Here is a 19,211-nt window from a genome sequence, read left to right as displayed (position 1 = left end):
CCCTGCAGCTGTGATGAAATACACTGACCAAAGCAACGCAAGGGAAAAGGGGATTGATCTCAGCTCATGGCTTCGGGTTATAGTCCACCATGGCGGGGGAAGTTACAGTGACAGCTCTTCAGTTGGCCACACCCTCAGCCAGGAAGAAGACAGCTTGACTGCATACACTGAGCATGCTAGTACTAAATCAGATCTCTCCACTTTTATACAGCACAGGACACGGCCCATGAAATGATCTCACCCGTCATTGGGATAGCTTGTCTCATCTCAGTTACCATAATCAAGATCATTCCCCACAGGCGTGCCCAGAGGGCCAGCTCCCCTTCATTCTACAAGGTCAAATTGACAATTAAACCAAGTGCTGAACTTACTATTTATAATTACCCCAGGGAAAGCGCAGGGGATTGTGTTGGGCCAAGTGGATCAGGTGCAGGACAGCAAATGCGGGGTGCCCTAAAATAAGCAGAAGCTAAAACTGTCAGTGGCTTAGAATTAGGGAGCAAGATGGTGATTACCTGAGGCTGGGAATGAGCGAGGGAAGATGGGGAGAGGATGGCTAATGGCGCAGGGGTGCCTTGGGACTGCAGGGGCTCCACAGCACTGAAGGATGTAGCTGATTGCCAACCACTAACCGAGTGTTTGCAAACAGCTCATAGAGGAGAGCTGGAATGTTCCCAACACAAAAACTAGGCAGCATCTGGGGTGATGGTCATGCCACCTACCCTGAATGGTCATGACCCATTCATACTTGTGCAGAGATACCACACTGCACCCCAAAAACATGTGCAATCATTATGTCAATTAAAAATAAAAACAAATGCTATTTTGAAACCCATCCAAGGGACAGAGAGAAAGCTCAGCAGGTTCCGTCGTGCGCTGCATAAGTGTGAGGGCCCAAGTTAAAATCCGGGAACCCACATAAGAAGCCAGGGTAGTCTCCTGCCTGTGACACCAACACCACCATCGTGGAGGAGGCAGGGGGACTACTGGGGTTCCCTGGTCACCAGCCTAGCTCCAGGATCAGTGAGAGAATCTATGCCAAGGAAATAAGATACAAATTGATAGAGAGCGGGACACAGGGCATCCTCCCTTGGCCTCTGCACACAGGCACGTGCACACACACATGCATACACTGCACACACATACGCACACAACACACACAACACCCCAAAAAGTAACAAAGCAAAACTCGCACTTGAACCTATCCCTTCCTCTGTCTTCTCAAGGCATGCTTCTGTTCCTCTGCCCCATCCTCCTGAGCCATGCAGAGTCTTCCGTAAGCACAGCAAGCCATCCTCCCACTGGCTTCCAATGGACTCGTGAGCTCCCCTACAGAGAACATGAAAATGCAAGCACCGCCCCATGCAACAGTGAGGAAGTTGTGTCTGGCAGAGGACACTTTACATTGTGTAAGCTGCCTCCTTCCCTGGTGCCTACAATCACCCCCTGCGTGTCACTTCTCTTTGATGTCAGCTAAAGGAGCTTTCCACCCTGTGAAGCAGTGAGCAAAAGCCCCACCACCACCCAGAACGGATTTAAAGCCAAAAGCTGTTCTTCCCCGCAAATAGCTCTCATCCTGCTTACAGCCTGGTAATCAGCAATCAGCAATAATGAGGAGGAGGATGGAGGAAACATACAGGGAATTAAATGAGAATCTGCAAGATAAAATTAAGCATTTTTAAATGGGCCTCCGCGGTATCTGGGGAACACCTCATTCAATGATCCCACAGTCTGAAGTTCCCGGAATAGACTGGGATGTCTGGCATCCGGTCTAGACTATCCCCGCACCAACCCTGTTCACCTGTCTCTTGGGCCCTTCCAGAAGGCAGAGTATCTGGGATTCAGACTGCCTTGGCTGGAGAAGGGCTGAAAACTCAGTGGTTTCCTCAAGTTTTCCAGCTCCAGCCTGTCTGTGGAACTCACTAGCTTAGAAAGTCACCCACAAACACTCAGTGAGATGTTCGCAGATTCCCGAAACATCTTTAGAAGGCACAGTCCCCGAAGCTCCGAAATCCAGGCTCACTTCAGGAAGCAAGGTCTGGGCTTCAGCTCCCCCACAGCAAGCCACCTGTGGACTGGGCTCTGCATGTAAGCTGGCCAGTTCATCATCAGCGCTCCGATCCCACTTCCTCCTGGTGAGCTCCTGCTAGCCATACCTGTCACCTCCTCCAGGAAGGCCCTCCTCCCAGTTTCTCTGGGTAAACCCCCCAACAGCCTTTGGCAATTGTGGGGAGCGCGTTTGTTTGTGTGCAATTCTTTCCCACCTATCTGAACCTTCCATACGCCGATGCTTGATGCTTGGTACAGCCCGTCCCCAACACTGATGTCTGAAATAGGTTTTCAGTCAAGGCCAGCCAGAGACTCTGGCACAATGACAATTAATGACACAATGACAATAATCACCTGGCTGCCACCTGAAATACTCTGTCTCCAGTGCGAGTTCCAGGGCAGCCAGAACCATACAGAGAAACCCTGTCTCGGAGAACCAAACAATAATAATAATAATAATAAATTGCTTTTGCCCAATGCTTTGTCACAGCAAAATGTAACAGTGCTTGAGATTTCCATCTGAAATTAAACAGTTCCAGAAATGGCGGTGTATTCTTGCGATCCCAGGACTCAGAGGCTGAGTCAAGACAATTTTGAGTTTGGGGCCAGTGTGGTCTACACAGTGAGACACCAGGAAGAAGAAGGAAGTCAAATATCACTTTCTCCTGAAAGAGGTTTCCCAATGCCCTCTAGTCTGAATTAGGTGCCCCTCCCTGAAAACCTGGAATCTTCTCTCCCCGTGACTCTGGGCTATTGTTGACTTTCTGTGTCTTTCTCGTAAGAGGCCATGAGTACAAAAGGCCCTAGTGTCTTGTTCACACTGTATCCCCAAGTAACCACATATAGGTTGCTTATCAAGATTTGAAGAACAAATTAAATTTCAGACCCAAAGTGTAAATATAGGAAACATGGCAGTAGTTCACTGTGTTGCCCGACAGTGCCTCAGGCAGACACCCACGTACCCCTTCCTATGCAGCTCATTGCTGTCAAATCCTACCTCTGGTAAAGATGGGTCAGAGACAGGAGGGCGGCCATATGCATCAGGGATAATCAATGGACTGTGGTTGATAATGCCAACACAGGTCACATGGTACAGCAGGCATCTACACGTAACAACTTAGATGTCTAAGCAGCTCACAGATGTGAGTATGTCTACAAATTGAAAAGAAGGAAGCCTTGGCCAGACCCCAGACGCTTAGTGCTACCTGCTCAGCCATCGATGATCACGGACAAGCCCCTCTGAGGACCTGGCACCCGCTGTTCTTCTGATATATGAAAATCTCTAATCCTGTTGCTTGCAAAATGTGTGTGTGTCATTGGTACTGTGGGTGTGTGCACATTCGCATGCTGGTGTGTGTGTGATGGGTACTGTGGGTGTGTGCACATTCGCATGCTGGTGTGTGTGTGATGGGTACTGTGGGTGTGTGCACATTCGCATGCTGGTGTGTGTGTGATGGGTACTGTGGGTGTGTGCACATTTGCATGCTAATGTGTGTGTGATGGGTACTGTGAGCGTGTGCACATTCACATGCTAATGTGTGTGATGGGTACTGTGAGCGTGTGCACATTCGCATGCTAATGTGTGTGTGATGGGTACTGTGAGCGTGTGCACATTCACATGCTAATGTGTGTGTGATGGGTACTGTGAGCGTGTGCACATTCACATGCTGGTGTGTGTGTGATGGGTACTGTGGGTGTGTGCACATTCACATGCTGGTGTGTGTGTGATGGGTACTGTGAGCGTGTGCACATTCACATGCTGGTGTGTGTGTGATGGGTACTGTGGGTGTGTGCACATTTGCATGCTGGTGTGTGTGTGATGGGTACTGTGAGCGTGTGCACATTTGCATGCTGGTGTGTGTGTGATGGGTACTGTGGGTGTGTGCACATTTGCATGCTGGTGTGTGTGATGGGTACTGTGGGTGTGTGCACATTCACATGCTGGTGTGTGTGTGATGGGTACTGTGGGCGTGTGCACATTCACATGCTGGTGTGTGTGTGATGGGTACTGTGGGTGTGTGCACATTTGCATGCTGGTGTGTGTGTGATGGGTACTGGGAGTGTGTGCACATTCACATGCTGGTGTGTGTGTGATGGGTACTGTGGGTGTGTGCACATTTGCATGCTGGTGTGTGTGTGATGGGTACTGTGAGCGTGTGCACATTCACATGCTGGTGTGTGTGTGATGGGTACTGTGGGTGTGTGCACATTCTACACATTTGCATGCTGGGGTGTGTGCTCATGAGTTCCATTCATGGGGAGGCCTGAGGTCAACATTGGGTATATTCTTTGATCATTCTTCATCTTTAGTTTTTGAGGCAGGGTCTCTCACTGCAGCTGTGTGTATCGATCCAGCTTGACTGGCTGGTTAGTGAGCTTCAGGGCCCTGCCTGTCTCTGGCACACCCGGGAGCATGCTGCCATCCCTGGTCTTACATGGTTCCAGAGACCTGAACTCCGGTCCTCACACTTGCATGGTGGGCACCTTGCTCACTGAGTCACCTCCCTAGCCCAGGCTGTGGATCTCTATGTCTCCTCACAGCATCCATTAGCAGCTCACTAGAGGAAACATACCCCGTAAACACCAGTTGGGAGGCAGAACACAGCTTCCCAGGGATGAAATGCCCTGCCCCTGATCTTAGTAAAAGACGGATGCAGCACCCAAGCTGAGGTCTGCCTGACTCTGGAAATGCAGAGGGGATCTTCGTTTCTTCCATGTGGCCATGACAAACAGCCGACAGGAACCATCTGAGGAAGGAAAGGTCTCCTTAGGCTCATAGTGTCAATCCATCATGGCAGGGATGGCTGGACACAGTGCAGCTCAGTTGCTGGTGGCAGGAGCAGGTGAGAGAGTCCACTCACATCTCAGGCAACCAAGAAGCACAGTGAGAGGAAACTGAACCAGGACCTTCAAAGGTCCTCCACAATCCACTTCTGCCAGCTACTCCACTTTTACCAGCTACTCCCCCACATCTCAAAAGCCCCACAGTCTCCCAAAGTAGCACCACCAGCTGGAGAGCCAAATACTAAAAGCAAGAGCCTGTGAGGAACATGTCACACTCAATCTGTTAATAAGGGTCCTGTTCTGTGGGCATGAGGGTGACCTCAGAAATGGTTGATCCTAAGACTGAAGGATGTTGTCCTAATATATTTAAGAGCTTGTCTTTTCTATGCCCCCTCCTCTCTGTATGCCTCTTCATCTCTGTCCATCTGTTTATCCATCCACCTGTTATTCTCCCTCATTTTATATCCACCTGCATGTCTGTCTGACTCTGTCTCTCTCCTCCACCTCCCACCTCTGCTTCTTTCTCCAGCTTCCTGATGCAGTGTGTGAAGATAGGCCGTGGGTATTTTAGCATACTGCAAGAGGAAAGCGCCGTTAAAAAGAGGCAACAGCTACTCCAGAAGCTGCAGGAGGAAGAATTAAATAAATTCCAACCAGCCAAGAAGTTCTCAGATCTCCAGTTCAGGGACACTCTGCTGACGTAAGTGACTGCAGCCTCAGGAACCCTGAGCATTGATGGCTCAGTCAGGGTGGCTTCCCTTTCCTAGGCTGGTACTCAGTTCCTTCTTCAGCCTTGTCCAACCTGCCTGGCCATCCTCACTCTCTGACATTAAGTGAAGAATCTTCTAACACACTTTCCACCCTTCTATCTGATGATACTAAGGTCGACAGAAGAATCTTGCTTGTTCCCAAATACACCTCCCCCATCTTTTCCATCTCCTTTCCTGATCCCACTCCATATCCCCTTCCAACCAAAGCTCAGTACTTCCCATTTTCCTTTTTTTTTTCTTCTTTGTTTTGTTTTATTGTTTGTTTGTTTTGTTTATTTTTTGAGACAGGGTTTCTACATGTAGTTTTGGAACTTGCTCTGTAGACCAGGCTGGCCTCAAATTCACCTGAGATCCACCTGCCTTTGCCTCCTGAGTGCTGGGATTAACGCTTGTGCCACCACCACCCAGCTCAACACCCATTTCAGTACTGCTCCTCCTGGTACTTTAGCTTTCAGACGACCACCTGCTGTGCCGTCTGTTCTCCAGGCACTCATAACGCACACTCCTGCGTTTATCACTTTACCCCACGTCAGCATCTCTGCCCTACACCCCCCGGTTACAGCCCCTGGTCTCACACAAAGCCAGTACACAGAAGAGGGTCTGTTTTCTGAGCAAAGCCCCTTCCCTTTCAGGAAGCCTTTCTCCCAGCTGGGGGAGGACCATCCTCAAACAGCTCCATTGTGATGAGGTGCTCACATAGATAAGACAGTAAGAGGAACCATAGCACCAACACAGAAGTCATGGCAAGTGTCTGCTGTGCAATATTCCTACAAAATGGGAAGTCATTAGCCATTTGAGATAGAAACATGGTCTGAATGGTACCTGTTAGATTTTCCCTGACATCACTGGTTAGAAGCATCCTTAGCCACAAACCCAGTGGTCCCAAAGCCTATGGGCTTCAACAGTCATCACAGACAATGCTCCAGGAAACTTATCCTGTGAAGACAGAGCACACTCTGGGGATGAAAAGGGAACACTAAAGCAAACAGGGGAGGCACGCAATAGAAACCGGCTGCAACCGTAACCAGTTAGCAACGCTCGCCCGAACAGCCCAGCAGAATCACCTGGTAGCTGCTTACTTACTGTACAACTAATGGTGATATTCTGAAAAACCTTCCTCTGAGGATTACATGAAATGATGCGCAGCTCAACCCAGATCACAGCGTGTGAAGACCGCTCAGCGCCTGTCAGCGACTCTAATACAACAAAGTGATTTTCATCTCTCTGGGCTTCTGTTAACCTTATATTTTTTGCATAAAAATCTTATTTTCCATGAAGGTAGCCTACATCTAAGAACCCCCCCCTTCTACAAATATGACTCCAATACAGAAGTCGCAAGAATACAAGTGTTCCTTCCTCAATGTTTTCTAACCAAGTGTTTGATCTTTTGCTTTTACAAAGTGAAAGGGATTATTTTTGCCCCATCCCGACCCCCCCCCCACACACACACACTTTGGGATCTAAGCAATTCCCCTCAAAAGTTTCAAGCCTGACAAAGTAAGCCAGGAGATGGGAGAATGAAGCACTTCCTGCAAGCTCGGCTCCGCTGCGCTCAGTGACCTGGGTTTTCAGCCGTAGATTCAGTTCGAAAAGGTGGTGGGGGAGTGGAATTTGTCTATCACTGGAGCCAAGAGAAGGCATCAAACCACAGATTCAGAAATATGAGGACTGGCTTAATTTCTGTTTACTCCGGGAGACATGGTTAGGCCGGAAAAACAGAACACAGCCAGTGAGATTTTTTTTCTAGTTTGTTTGTTTTCCAGCTCTAGGGTCAAACAAGAGTCAATGGACAAGAAAAATGGGGCACCTAGATTCTGGGATTTTCTTTTAATTATCTCTGTGACCCCAAGATTGTCCTCAAATTCCCTAGAGGAAGGTGCTCGGTTCTCACGTGTGTGCCAACATGACCTCACACGAAGCTGAGGTGATCTTTTTCAAAGAGAAATTTAACTCAACAGCACCCTCTCGAGGGTGTCCATTCCTCAGTGGACAAAGGCAAATGTATGGGCGGAGCTTACAGGCCCACCCAGGCAATCTTGTTAGCGGATGGCTGCTTCTGCCTCCGTGGCACACAGCCTCCTCCAGCCCCTCTGGCCACGTGCCCCCTGCTGCTGCCTCCCATTCTAACTCCATCCTCTCCTCTATTTACCTAGTTAAATTCCATTCAACCTCAGATCTCTGTTCAGTAGTTATTTCTGTTCCCACTGCTATAGCCATGAAGTGCCAGCTCCAGAACTTACCAACTCAGGGCAATACATACTACTTTCACAGGTCTGCAATCAAAGGGCTGTCGCTGCTTCACTGGGCGCCAGCTAGGGTGAGCTAGGCTCAAGGAGATGGCTCCCTCCCACAGGCCTGCTGCCTCTCTCTGTGGGCCTCATCACAGAGCAGGCTAACAACAGGATGCAGGGAGGGGAGGCCTCTCACCCTTGAATCTGACATGACATCACTCCTGGCAACTTCTGTTGAGTCAACCCACCCCGGAGCCACGATCTAAGGACAGGGGAAAAGCATGGGAACCCACCTCTCAATTGGAGGTTTATCCACAAACCTGGGTGTTGTTCTCTGTAACTGTCATGACTCCCTCAGGGCACTACAGCCAATGTTGTACTCTCCCTATGCACCCTGAGTCCCACTGTGTGCTGGGTTACTCCCACTCCCCCCATCCCCACAAGACTCTAAACCTCAGGAGGCAAGGGGTGTGTCGGGCTCTTTTGATGTTGCATCTGCTGCCTGCCCCTGCATAGAGAAGACAGTCAGTAGCTATCGCTAGCAGTGAAGCCAGAGTCCATCAGCCATCCTGTAAGGGAAGCACTTAGATGAGAATCCTGAACAATTAACCCTTCAAGGGAACAGCTGCCTGGGAAAACAGTGATGCTCAAGCCTGGGGTGCATGACCCAACCAAACAAGCAGTGACCCCCACCCCAGTCTTCCGTTGCTGCTGACGCTCGGTGGTGACGGCCCAGAGTGAAGGCTTCTTGTAAGGTTTCAAGAACTAAAGCTTTACAAGTTTAACATGAAGTTTCTCAAATTTAAAATGTGGATGGTTGGTTAAGTTGCATGTGTACATACACACACACACACACACACACACACACACACGTAAGTCTGATTAAAACACACCTGCAAGCTAAATTCAGTTATAAGAAACAAATGTCTGTGATGCAGGAATATTTGAAAGAAAATCATTTTCTATAACTGAGATAACCAGTTCTGCGAGGGTCAAAGGAAAAAAAAAAACACTAAACCATGGTTTCAAAACACCCTTCCTAGAACACGGCCAAAGAGCGTGCCAGTCAGTCCTGGATTAGCAGCTAGCAGCGTGACTGAGTTGAGAAACACCTAGGAGATTTGCAGCGCCCACCTCTGGGTGTGTCTGGGAGGGGGGTTTCCCCAGAGATCTTCCCTGGGTGTGGGCCACACCATCCCACAGGCTGGGGGCCCAGATGGAATAAAAGGGGGAGACTGAGAGAGCAAGTCACCACAGGTTTCTCTCCCTCTCCCTCCTTCCTGAGCCTCTGCAGGGGAAGATGATGCACCACCCCTCCCTGCCACAATACACTGAAACTCTGAGGCAAGCAAGGCAAATCCTTTCTCCGGCAATCTACCTCGCTTGCGTACTTTGTCACAACAGTGGGAACCAATACAAAAGTATTTCATGTCTTAATCTTGAGGAAGTGTTTCCAGCACCGAGCATGGTGTTTCTGGAACAAAGGATTCACCTCCTTGTTTATTTTCTTGGCTCCTCTAGTGGGGCAAGCGTAGTTTTCTCTTAACATGCTCTGTTCATGGACTGCCTCTAGAATTGTCACCCAGAAAGCTGGCATGGTTGCCAGGCACACTGTAGGTGAAAAGCTCTGGCTAGATGCGGTCTAAAGCTGCTCCCTCTGGCTCACTCAGCTCCCCCCTCTGCTCTTCCCTCAGGGCCTATGAGCGTGAGAAGCTGAAGAAGTTGGAGGCCGGCATCATTATCCGCCCGTACACACCCATCCACAACTGCATCATCGCTCCCTTCTTGCCTGAGTCACACGTGTAAGCAGGCCCCACGGGTTAACGTGTCAGGAGCCACCTAGCTGCTCCTTTGTCCTCTTGAAAGGGACCAGGAACCTGGAGCCAGCAAACCTGGCTCATAAAAACCAACAGAAAACAGATACCATAAATTGGGTGGATTAGACCCCAGTGGCAAATCAGATGTGGCCAGAGTCACCCCTTCCCTCACCAGGCAGACCCTCGAATGACAAATAGTTTGCAAAGCTTGATAAAAATCCGTCTTGAGCTCTCGCTGCAGAACTTGCACAAAAACACATCTCAGCTGAGGCTCGGGGGACACGATTACCCCCCCCCCCGAAGACTCAGAGAGTTGTTTCCCAGGAAAGTCTCTGTGGTCTGTGGCCTAATGGCCTGGCCTCCTCATCTTATAGCACACGGAGACTTAGTCACACTTCCTAAGCACACACTCGCTTTCTGAAACCTTGTCATCTGGTTCTTCTCCTGTCTGTTCTGAGAGCTACAAGTCCACAGCTTTCCACCTGGAAAAGTTCAGGCAGAGGCATAACCTTCTTACTTCAGCACTATTGGCATCTGGAGACTGCGAAGTCCTTGCTATAAAGGGCTCTCCAGATATTTAAAAGCAGCGTCCCGGGCCTCTGCCCGCAGATGTCAATAGCACTCCTCACCCCGCAAGCTGTGACGACCACAGATGTCTGCAGACACGAACAGATGGCCCCTCAGTCCAAAACTACACAGTCCCTCCAAGCCTCAGGGTAAGGCACAGGCGCGCTCTGATTTATTACTCTCCCACAGCCTTTGCAGCAGTAACTACCACTCTGTAGACACCACGTGCACTCAGCCCTCGGGATCCCTGCTGCGTAGGTGTTTCCTCACCCCCCTGCAGAAGCACACACAGCATGTCACCCTCTGTGGCTTTAGGTCAGGTCTGTCTGATGTCACACTCCGAGTTCTCTTCATGTGCACTGTAGGAAGGAAATCCCAAGGCCTTGCCTTTGGGGAGTTCATGTCATATTTTGAAAGTCAAGGCTCCTGCACACAGAGTAACCCAGGAGCAAAGTCACAGGAATAGATATTAAAATTATTAATAAAAGCACTCAGTTGATGGGTAAAAGATCCAGGCGGCTGTTACCACCACCACCATCACCATCATCGTCCATCATCATCATTTCCCATCATCACTGTCATCAGCACCAAACACTGAACACACCCTCATCCCTTCTCAATAGTCCAGGTTAACCCCACCTTATCCCACTGACCCCCTGCCCACCTTTGATTGACATTATCTGGTTTCTTGGTGCCCTATCTATGATGAGCACTCCAGTGGCAGCCTCAGTTGGAAGCCCTTAAAGCATCCCCTTGGGAAAACAGGCCTTGTGATGCTCACTCAGTGTCTGTTGGAAGCATTCCCCCATCTCCCCACCATTCCCACGGATACATCCGGAGATGGGAAGACATGCCTAGAGAAATGGGCCACACTCCCCATTCATCTGATCTGAACAATGAGGCTTCAGTATAGTGAGAAGAAAGTTTCCTTCAATGCCAAATGGGGAAAGCAAACTTCAGGGGTAGGTGAACCCTGCCAGAGGTCTCACAATAGGACTCTAATTCCTGGCTCCAAGCTCAGGTATATTAGATAAACTACCATTGTGGCTGTGAACCCACAGTGGATGCTATAGTATATATTTATTGCTACTCTATAAGGTATGTTGTAAAGGTCTTAGGTTTTGCACATCACATGGTCTCTCTCAGAACTACTTTACAGTTGTAGTATGAAAGGCAAAAGGATGGGTTGTATAGTTTGTGTTCCAATAAGGCTTTCTTTATAGAAACAAGGGATAAATCCACTCCTGGGCTATAGCTTGACAACTCTTGCCCAAAACTAAAGATGGCCATTTCTTTTCCTTGACTCATGAAAGGTTCTAGCCATATTGAATAGAAAGGGCATAAATGTATTTCTCAGCTTGAAGTGTCTTGGACCCCCTCTCATTGATTCCACGTCTACAGATTGCTGGGTGAACCCACCTTGGCTGCTTCCAGCTGGTTATACTTCCGTGTTTGTGTTCATTTCTTGGATAAACTGGAAGCTGGCTGGCTTTGGCAGGACCAGTCTTCACTTTGACTGGTTGCCTTGGTGACTAGGAAGACAGATGCATCTCTCAGCATTTAGTGCAGGCTGGTATAGGCTTGTTCTCACTGTATCCGAGAGGAAGTCTAAGAACAAGGTCCTAAACACAAGGCTTCCTAAGGCCAAAGCTCACAAAAGACACAGTGGTCCTCAACCATTCTGTTGGCCAAGCCAATCAAAAGGCCAGAGCAGACACAAGGCACAAGGGAAAGATAAAATGAAGCAGCAAAATCACAGTACAGAACATGCAAAGTGAAGAGTGGGGAGGAACTGGACTGTTTTAAAGATTTATTTTTATTACTCTTGAACTGTGAACATAAGAGTATCTGTGTGTGTGCACGCATGTGCATGAGTGCAGTGTCCTCAGGACTCAGAAGAGGGCAGCAGATCCCCTGGAACTGGAGTTACAGGAGTCCCTTGTGGGTGCTGGGAACCGAACCTGGGTCCTCTGGAAGAGCAGTCAGTGCTCTTAGCCACTGAGCCCCCTCTCGATGAACTAGAGCATTTTTGTAATCAATTGTATTACTCATTTTTCTTCCCCCGTGACAGAATACTTAACCAAAAGTAACACAGGCAGCCCACAGGCAAAGTCACTTGCTGCCATGTCTGATGGCCCGAGTGTGATTCCTACAAGTTGCAAGGTGGAAGGGGAGGACTGACTTTGCAGTTTGTCCTCTGACCCTACAAATGCAGCACGACACTTGTTCCCTTCCCCAGCACATTAAATAATTGTAAGAATTATTTAGTTAATTACTTTTAAGTGATTAATTATTTAGTTATTCTCTAATGTAATAATCAAAACATTGTAAAATATTAAAAAATGAAGGGAAGAAGAAATCACTCTGCTTGAGTCTGAAGGAATTCGGCCCACCCTAGAGGGAAGGCAGGGCAGTAGGTGTGTCGTGCAGATGGCTTATGTCTGAGCTGATCACAAAACAAAGAGTGCGGGCTGAGCCAAGCCAAGGTACAGCTCGCAGGGCCCTTTGTCTGCCATCTAGTCGTGTCCCAGAGGTTTCACAGTTTTCCCAGATCAGCTCAAGCCCTGAGCCCGTGGGGAACAAGAGGGCAGGTTCTGCTTGTCTTCTCTTCAGCTGTCAGCCGCCGCATCAGCGGTGTAGATCAGAGCCTGGTTAGCCTCACATCCCAGTGCAACTGATGCCAATGCTGGCTCCTACTCCTGAATTAACTGTGGAGATCGATCCCATCACCTCAGGGGAGACTTGGCTTTTACCTTTCCAAATGGGAGGGGCAGTCTAGAAGACTGAGACACAGATTCCTGCCATCTCTTTAAAATGATGAGGCTGTCCCTAGCAGCCTTTCTAAATACCCGCTCAGTAAAGCGTGCCCACACCCCGTGTCCAGATCTGCCATTGAATACTGGCATAGATGGCTGTGACGGCACTGTACATGCGGTCTGGCAGCCGGTGAGAGGAAACTATTGTCTCCCTGTCCACAACCCCTGGGATGTTCACACACACACACATACACACACACATACACACACACACACACACACACATATACACACACATACACACATATACACACACATACACACATAAACACACATACACACAGATACACATACACACATGTATACACACATACACACACGCAAACACACACACATACACACACAAACACATACCCATACACACAGATACACACATATACACATACATACGTATACACACATACACATATACACATACACACACACACACATGCACCTATTCCTACTGGAGTTGTTCAGGTGTGTGACCGCTGGGCACGCAGACGTGAGCTTTGCGTAAGCCCGCATGGAGCTTTTGCCTACTGTGCCTTGCGTTCAAGTGTTTTCTCTTTAAACCTGAGCTATAGTTCTGTAACCTGGAGAGGAAAGCAGATTTCTATCAAGTGGGCTTCAAGGCTTTGATTTTGTTAATTTCCCAGGTTGTTCATTAAAGGTTAGGTGACAGAGTGCCGAGTTTGCGACTCTATGTAAGTTATCTAGATCTATCAGATCCTGACAGCCCCCCACCAAATGACTCAACCCCCAGCAGGAAACATCAGCATTTTATTCACAGCAGGGATTCAGGAGGCTGGACTCAGTTTCCAGCCCCGCTGTCTGCTGACGTTCTGACCGACCGTAGATGAGTTTCATGGTCCTTTGTGCCTTGGTTTTTTTAATCTACAAAACAGATGCTAATGGTGCCCTCCTCCCAGATTCATGAGGACGAGAGTGATCCACGGAGAGTGAGCATTCATAGCAGCGCTCTTCAGGGTGTTTACAGTGCCTGTGGGCAACTGCTGTCCCTACACATTGTCTCAGTCGTCCCGAACATGAGACTCCCACCAGCTTCCATCCAGTAACCAGAAAGATGCTGAGCCCATTGGTGTGCATGCAGGGACAGTAAACCAGCAGGCAGCAGTGATAAAGCCAGGCACCTGAGGTGTAGAGACAAGGGGACACGGTGTAGGCACACCCATGAATAGCCTAACCTTACACAATGGGGTTTACTGTCCCCCAGTTCTGGGGACTGGAAGTCTAAGAGGTTGATCTCCCTGTGGCCACACAGCAGTCCTCTCTCTGTGTGTTCACAGTGCCTTTCTCTGTGTGGTAGCCGTGGAGAATCTTTAGGTGTCCATATTCCCCTTTGCACTAAGAACAATGGGTGCACTGGGTTAGAGCCTTCTAAAATGGCCTCATCTAAAATGAAGTGCCTCTTCAGAGGTCACATCTCAAATACGCTCATGCTTAGAAAGGCTGGGTTTACATTTTTGACGTAAGAACGCCAAGGCCCACAATGAAGCCTGTGACAGGTGGGTTAGGGAGTTTGGAGAGCAAGGGTAGAGATGGTCGGCTTTGACTTGTTTGGGGCACTTTCAGAAATCACTAGGATGGAGGTGGCAAAAATAAAAAGGGATGGATTGAGAGACTGGAGGTGGAAGGAGAAGGAAAGGGGGTGGAAAAAGGAAGGGAGGGAGGGGGAGGAGGAAGGGAAGGAAGGAGGAGGATAGAAGGAACAAGTCAAAGGAACTGAGAAATGAAGAGACGGAAGAAGGGAGAAGGAAAGGAGAGAAGAACAGAGAAGAATGGGAGGAGGGAGTTCATTGTTTAACTGCCAGACACAGAGCTACAAACCGATGCTGTCACCTGCAGTGCGACCCAAGATAATGCCGAAGGTGGGAGAGTCCTACCTAGGAAATAGGAGAAGGGAAATCTTTTTCTTCATCCAGAGGGGAGTGTGGAAGACACACATGGGATGAGGTGGCTAGTCGTTCTCAAACATGGTAGCTACACCCTCCCTAGCAGGAGAGGCTGGAGGAGGGCACTGCTCTAATCCAATCTGGGTCCACGGACAGATGGCTCTCAGGGGAAACTGTAAGAGAGGAGAGATCTCCCTGGACACTGTGAAACCATCCCTTCCTGCTCCTGAGAGCAGTGGGGCCTGGGAACCCTGGGGAGCACCCTGGGGAGCAGCGTCTGGGCACAGCACACTTTCAGGAAAGAGCTACCATGAAGCTCGGTAATGGAGGCCTCCATTCCATTAGTGCAGGATAAGAAAGCGGGGTGGAGAGGCAACTTGCAGGAATGCACCTTGTTTCTGAGAACACCACAGACAGCGGGGTGACCCTCTCCTGGCCTCACTCACAGCAGAGGGACCACCACACACTGGTTTCATCAGTTCCTAGTCAGAGCTCAGCTCCCTAAGGCACTGTCTCTAGGGCAATCACTCTGCAGTTCAGATCCTCACCAATGCTGGCTGTGTGACCTCAGGTGACTCACTGCCCCTCTCTGAGTCTCAGCTCTCTCCCAGGTACAATGGTTGCCTGAACATTAAGTCAAACACCCCAACACCATCTCTGCATAACATAATGCGTAGCATGATCTTGAGCAAAATTGGTTGTACTCTAAAACCCCTTCTCTAAAATGGAGATAATAATTCATACCCCACCAGGTTGTTGGAAACATTAAATAATACGGAAAAAGCACAGCAGTCGGTGTCTGGCTTGCTGTGGACAGTGTAAGGTCTCCAAGCGATGAGAAATGTCCGTCAGACATATTGTTAGGCAGTGGTTTTTGTTTCATTTTCAAATAATGCACTCAGTGTGTTTTTCTCCAGTAGCCAGCTACGTTTCAACCCAGCTAATGCTGTTTCCCATTTCCAGGCTTTCTTATGCCCTCAAGCTATTTATTACATTTTTATAAGATAAATGGCTGGACATCAGTGGAGTATTAATTGCCTTCAGTTCTCATTTTATTTGCCTGAGTCATGGTCTCCAGCCAGGGGAAACGCTACCCACTACACACAAATTCAGAGGAACTGGAATAGGATGCTCAGCTTCAGTCATGGCTCGATGACATGACTGTGTGGCTTCCCTAACCCCCCTGAACTCCAGGGTCCTCGTGTGCAATGAGGCCAAATACTTACCCATGTGCCAGCGTGCTCACTGAAGCCAGCGTGCTCACTGAAGCGAACACAGCTGCAGTCTCTATAGTGTGTTCCTCCCTTGTCTCTGCAGGGATTCCCTCTACCGCCAGCTGTGTGCTCTCCACTGGCTCCTCGAGGCCCTGACTATCGACCACACCCACCACACCATGAAGCCCTTGATTTCCTGTTGGAATCCCAAGTAAGGCCAGCGGCCCTGCATCCTACTGTAAACTAGCATTCGCCTGGATGGTAAGGGGTGGGAACCTCACCCTTCCCACCCGCTCCCTCACTTTGGTGCTTTTGGTGGGTGAATGGCTTTAGAAGTTGGCGTGCTCTCTCTATGAATCCAGACCCAGGTAAGTTGGAGCCAGCTCCTACACTTTCTCCAGAGTCCATTGTACACACTTCTTTATAAGCATCTCTTCCTGATGCCGTGTGGCAATGCACCGGTAGCTTAAAATGGGGCACAGAGGGAAAAGTTTCACCACAGAACTGGGCAAGCTACACCAGCATACTGTGGACCGACAAGCAGATTTCAGGCTCCTCCTGATCTCCCTGTGTCCCCTCAACCTTGTTTCTGAATGTCCCCCTACCTCTGCCACCACTGCTCCCCCACACATACACCTTTGTTCTTTGTTCTTTTTTTTCCTCCTTTAGTCCAGGGGGATTTTGTTTGCTTGCTTGCTTGCTTGAGTTAGTTCCTCAGTTCACTGTCTCATTAGTGAGTGCGCTGTTGGGGTTTGTTCACTGGTTGGTTGGTGAGTAAGTTATTGGTTGGTTTATTGGTTCATTGGTGGGCAAGTTGGTTGGTTGGGTTGGTTCATTGGCTGGTTAAATAAGTAAATTGGTTAGTTAGTTATTGGTTGGTGGGTGGGTTGGTTGATTGGCTGGGTCATTGTTTGGCTGACTGGCTTGAATTTTGTTCTGTTGGTTTTTAAATATATGTTGAAGGTTATTTCTCCACTTAGACCTAAGGTACTTGTTCCAGGTTCTGGAGCAGCTAGGTAAACCCAGATGGAAACTCTGGAGAATGCTGACTAATCCATGAAAATGTAAGTGGTGTCATCACAGGGATGGCTCACACCAGAGCTTTGAAGTCACTGTTTCAGGAGCTGTAGAGATAGCTTTCGGCTTGTAGAGACGCCATCTTTGGGAGGCCCAGATGTTTGCCCGAATGAAACAACAGCAGTGAAAGAGGGTAGAGAATCCTGCCTTGAGGAATTGGATTTGTACGCTGAATACCCAGGCTGAGTTGAATAGAACAGTTCGCCAGCGGTGAGTCCCTGGGATCCATCTTTCTCCATGCCTCAGAATGGGGGCGCAAGCTGCTAATTTCAATTTAAAAAAAAAAAGTAAGATCACACTAGGAGGCAATATTTTACCAGGACGCATCAGGCAGAACCCACTGAAGATCTAAGCATTCCTGGCTCCTGGCAGACGGAACCAGGACCAGACCTGGCCACCAGATGAGGTAATGCCACCCAGAAAGATCTCAACGAGAAGTCAGGGTATTTGCTAGAGTTGGTGTATTCCAATAGAGCCTGCTCTCCGTGTGGGATGTTTTAACTTGTTGTTGGAGACATGCTTCTAAAGGCTTAAGTTACCTGTTCTCAAGGCCCAGAGATCATGATTTATAACAGTGCCAATCTGTGTAATTTAAATATGTGAGGACCCCACCATGGCTGATCTCAACCTCATGACTATGGTGTGTGTGGTTGAACTTAGAGCTGAGAAGCTGTGATGGCTATCCTTAGTTGTCAATATGGCTACATCTGGAATTAAATAAAACTCCAAAATGGAGGTTCATACCTGTGAGGGATCTACTACTTCTAATCTGGATCTATGAGGCAGGAAGACACACCTTTAATCCAGATCTTTTGAGCTGGGAAAACCAGTCTGTAATCTGGGCCATACCTTCTGCTGGAAGCCTTGTGCATGAACTATTAATAGCCAGTGATAACCAGTATGAACTGGCCCCAGCACACCAACATATAGGATTCATAAATATAGATGTTGTTATTTTTGTTAATTATGGGGTTAAGTTCCCTAGAAAGTACATGAAAACATCTTTTGAGTTAGTCAGAAAGCAGAACGTCTTCTCTTGGATATTTAGTGTATCTTTGAGGTCTCACCCTGATGCCATTACATCAACTTCCCAAGACTAAAACCAGGTGGATTTGAGTGACTGGGATCAAGAGTTTGGGCATCAGTTCGACCTTCTATCCTAGACCCATTACTACAGCTAATTAGAGCAGTTGAGGCAGGAAAATTTCAAGTTCAAGGACTGCCTGGGCAGCTTAACATGACTGTGTCTGAAAACAGAAGACTGGAAAGAGCCCTTGAGTATCCATCTTCACCAATGCCTTTGTCAATCATGAGTAACACCTTGGTGCAAAAGCCCTAGCTTCAACATCCAATTCTGGAGGAGAAAGTTGAGAGTTTGGACTCAACATAGACAAGTCCACACCCTGCCACCTGCTACCTGTGTGATCACAGGCACGTCACTTGACCTCTTAGCCTGTGTTTCAGTACCTACCAAATGCATTGCGGACCCAAAAGAGTTATTCCTAAAATCAGACAAGTTTATGTCTAGAAACACAGTGAATGTTCATTCTGTGACGTCATTGAAGATAAAAAATCTCTAGAGAGAGCCAGGCGGTGGTGGTACATGCCTTTAATCCCAGCACTCGGGAGGCAGAGGCAGGCGGATCTCTGTGAGTTCGAGGCCAGCCTGGTCTACAAGAGCTAGTTCCAGGACAGGAATCAAAAGCTACGGAGAAACCCTGTCTCAAAAATCCAAAAAGAAAAAAAAATCTCTAGAGAGCAGATAGAGCTGTGCTCGTTAATGCCCTGAGACCTCAATCCAGTAGGGCCATGCCGGGAGAGAGCGTCCCTGTCCACCTTGGACCTTGGCAACAGCAGAGGCCTCCAGAAACTATCCAACCACAGAAGCCTCAGCCTCAGCCCCACCTATACCCAGAGCAACAATCACCGAAAAAGCCACATTACTTGCACCTAGAGGGCCCCTCTACACCTGGAGAAGCGATCACCAGAGG

At 48.6% G+C, this 19,211-nt stretch overlaps 1 protein-coding gene across 1 annotated transcript in view; it reads left to right on the top strand.

Annotated features, from left to right (window-relative positions):
• The window catches only part of Ccdc60 (coiled-coil domain containing 60), a 65,153-nt gene that overhangs the window by 9,443 nt on the left and 36,499 nt on the right, over window positions 1–19,211 (top strand). Inside the window, exons 2-4 of the mRNA XM_075976124.1 lie at window positions 5,363–5,533; window positions 9,529–9,636; window positions 16,247–16,354. Of these exons, the coding sequence (XP_075832239.1) occupies window positions 5,363–5,533; window positions 9,529–9,636; window positions 16,247–16,354 (387 nt within the window). The remainder of the gene's footprint in view (window positions 1–5,362; window positions 5,534–9,528; window positions 9,637–16,246; window positions 16,355–19,211) is intronic.

The sequence above is a fragment of the Microtus pennsylvanicus genome, chromosome 1, assembly GCF_037038515.1.
Source record: "Microtus pennsylvanicus isolate mMicPen1 chromosome 1, mMicPen1.hap1, whole genome shotgun sequence".
Classification (NCBI taxonomy): Eukaryota; Metazoa; Chordata; class Mammalia; order Rodentia; family Cricetidae; genus Microtus; species Microtus pennsylvanicus.
The sequence above is the reverse complement of the archived record's forward strand: the minus strand, read 5'-3'. Positions and strand labels throughout refer to the sequence as shown.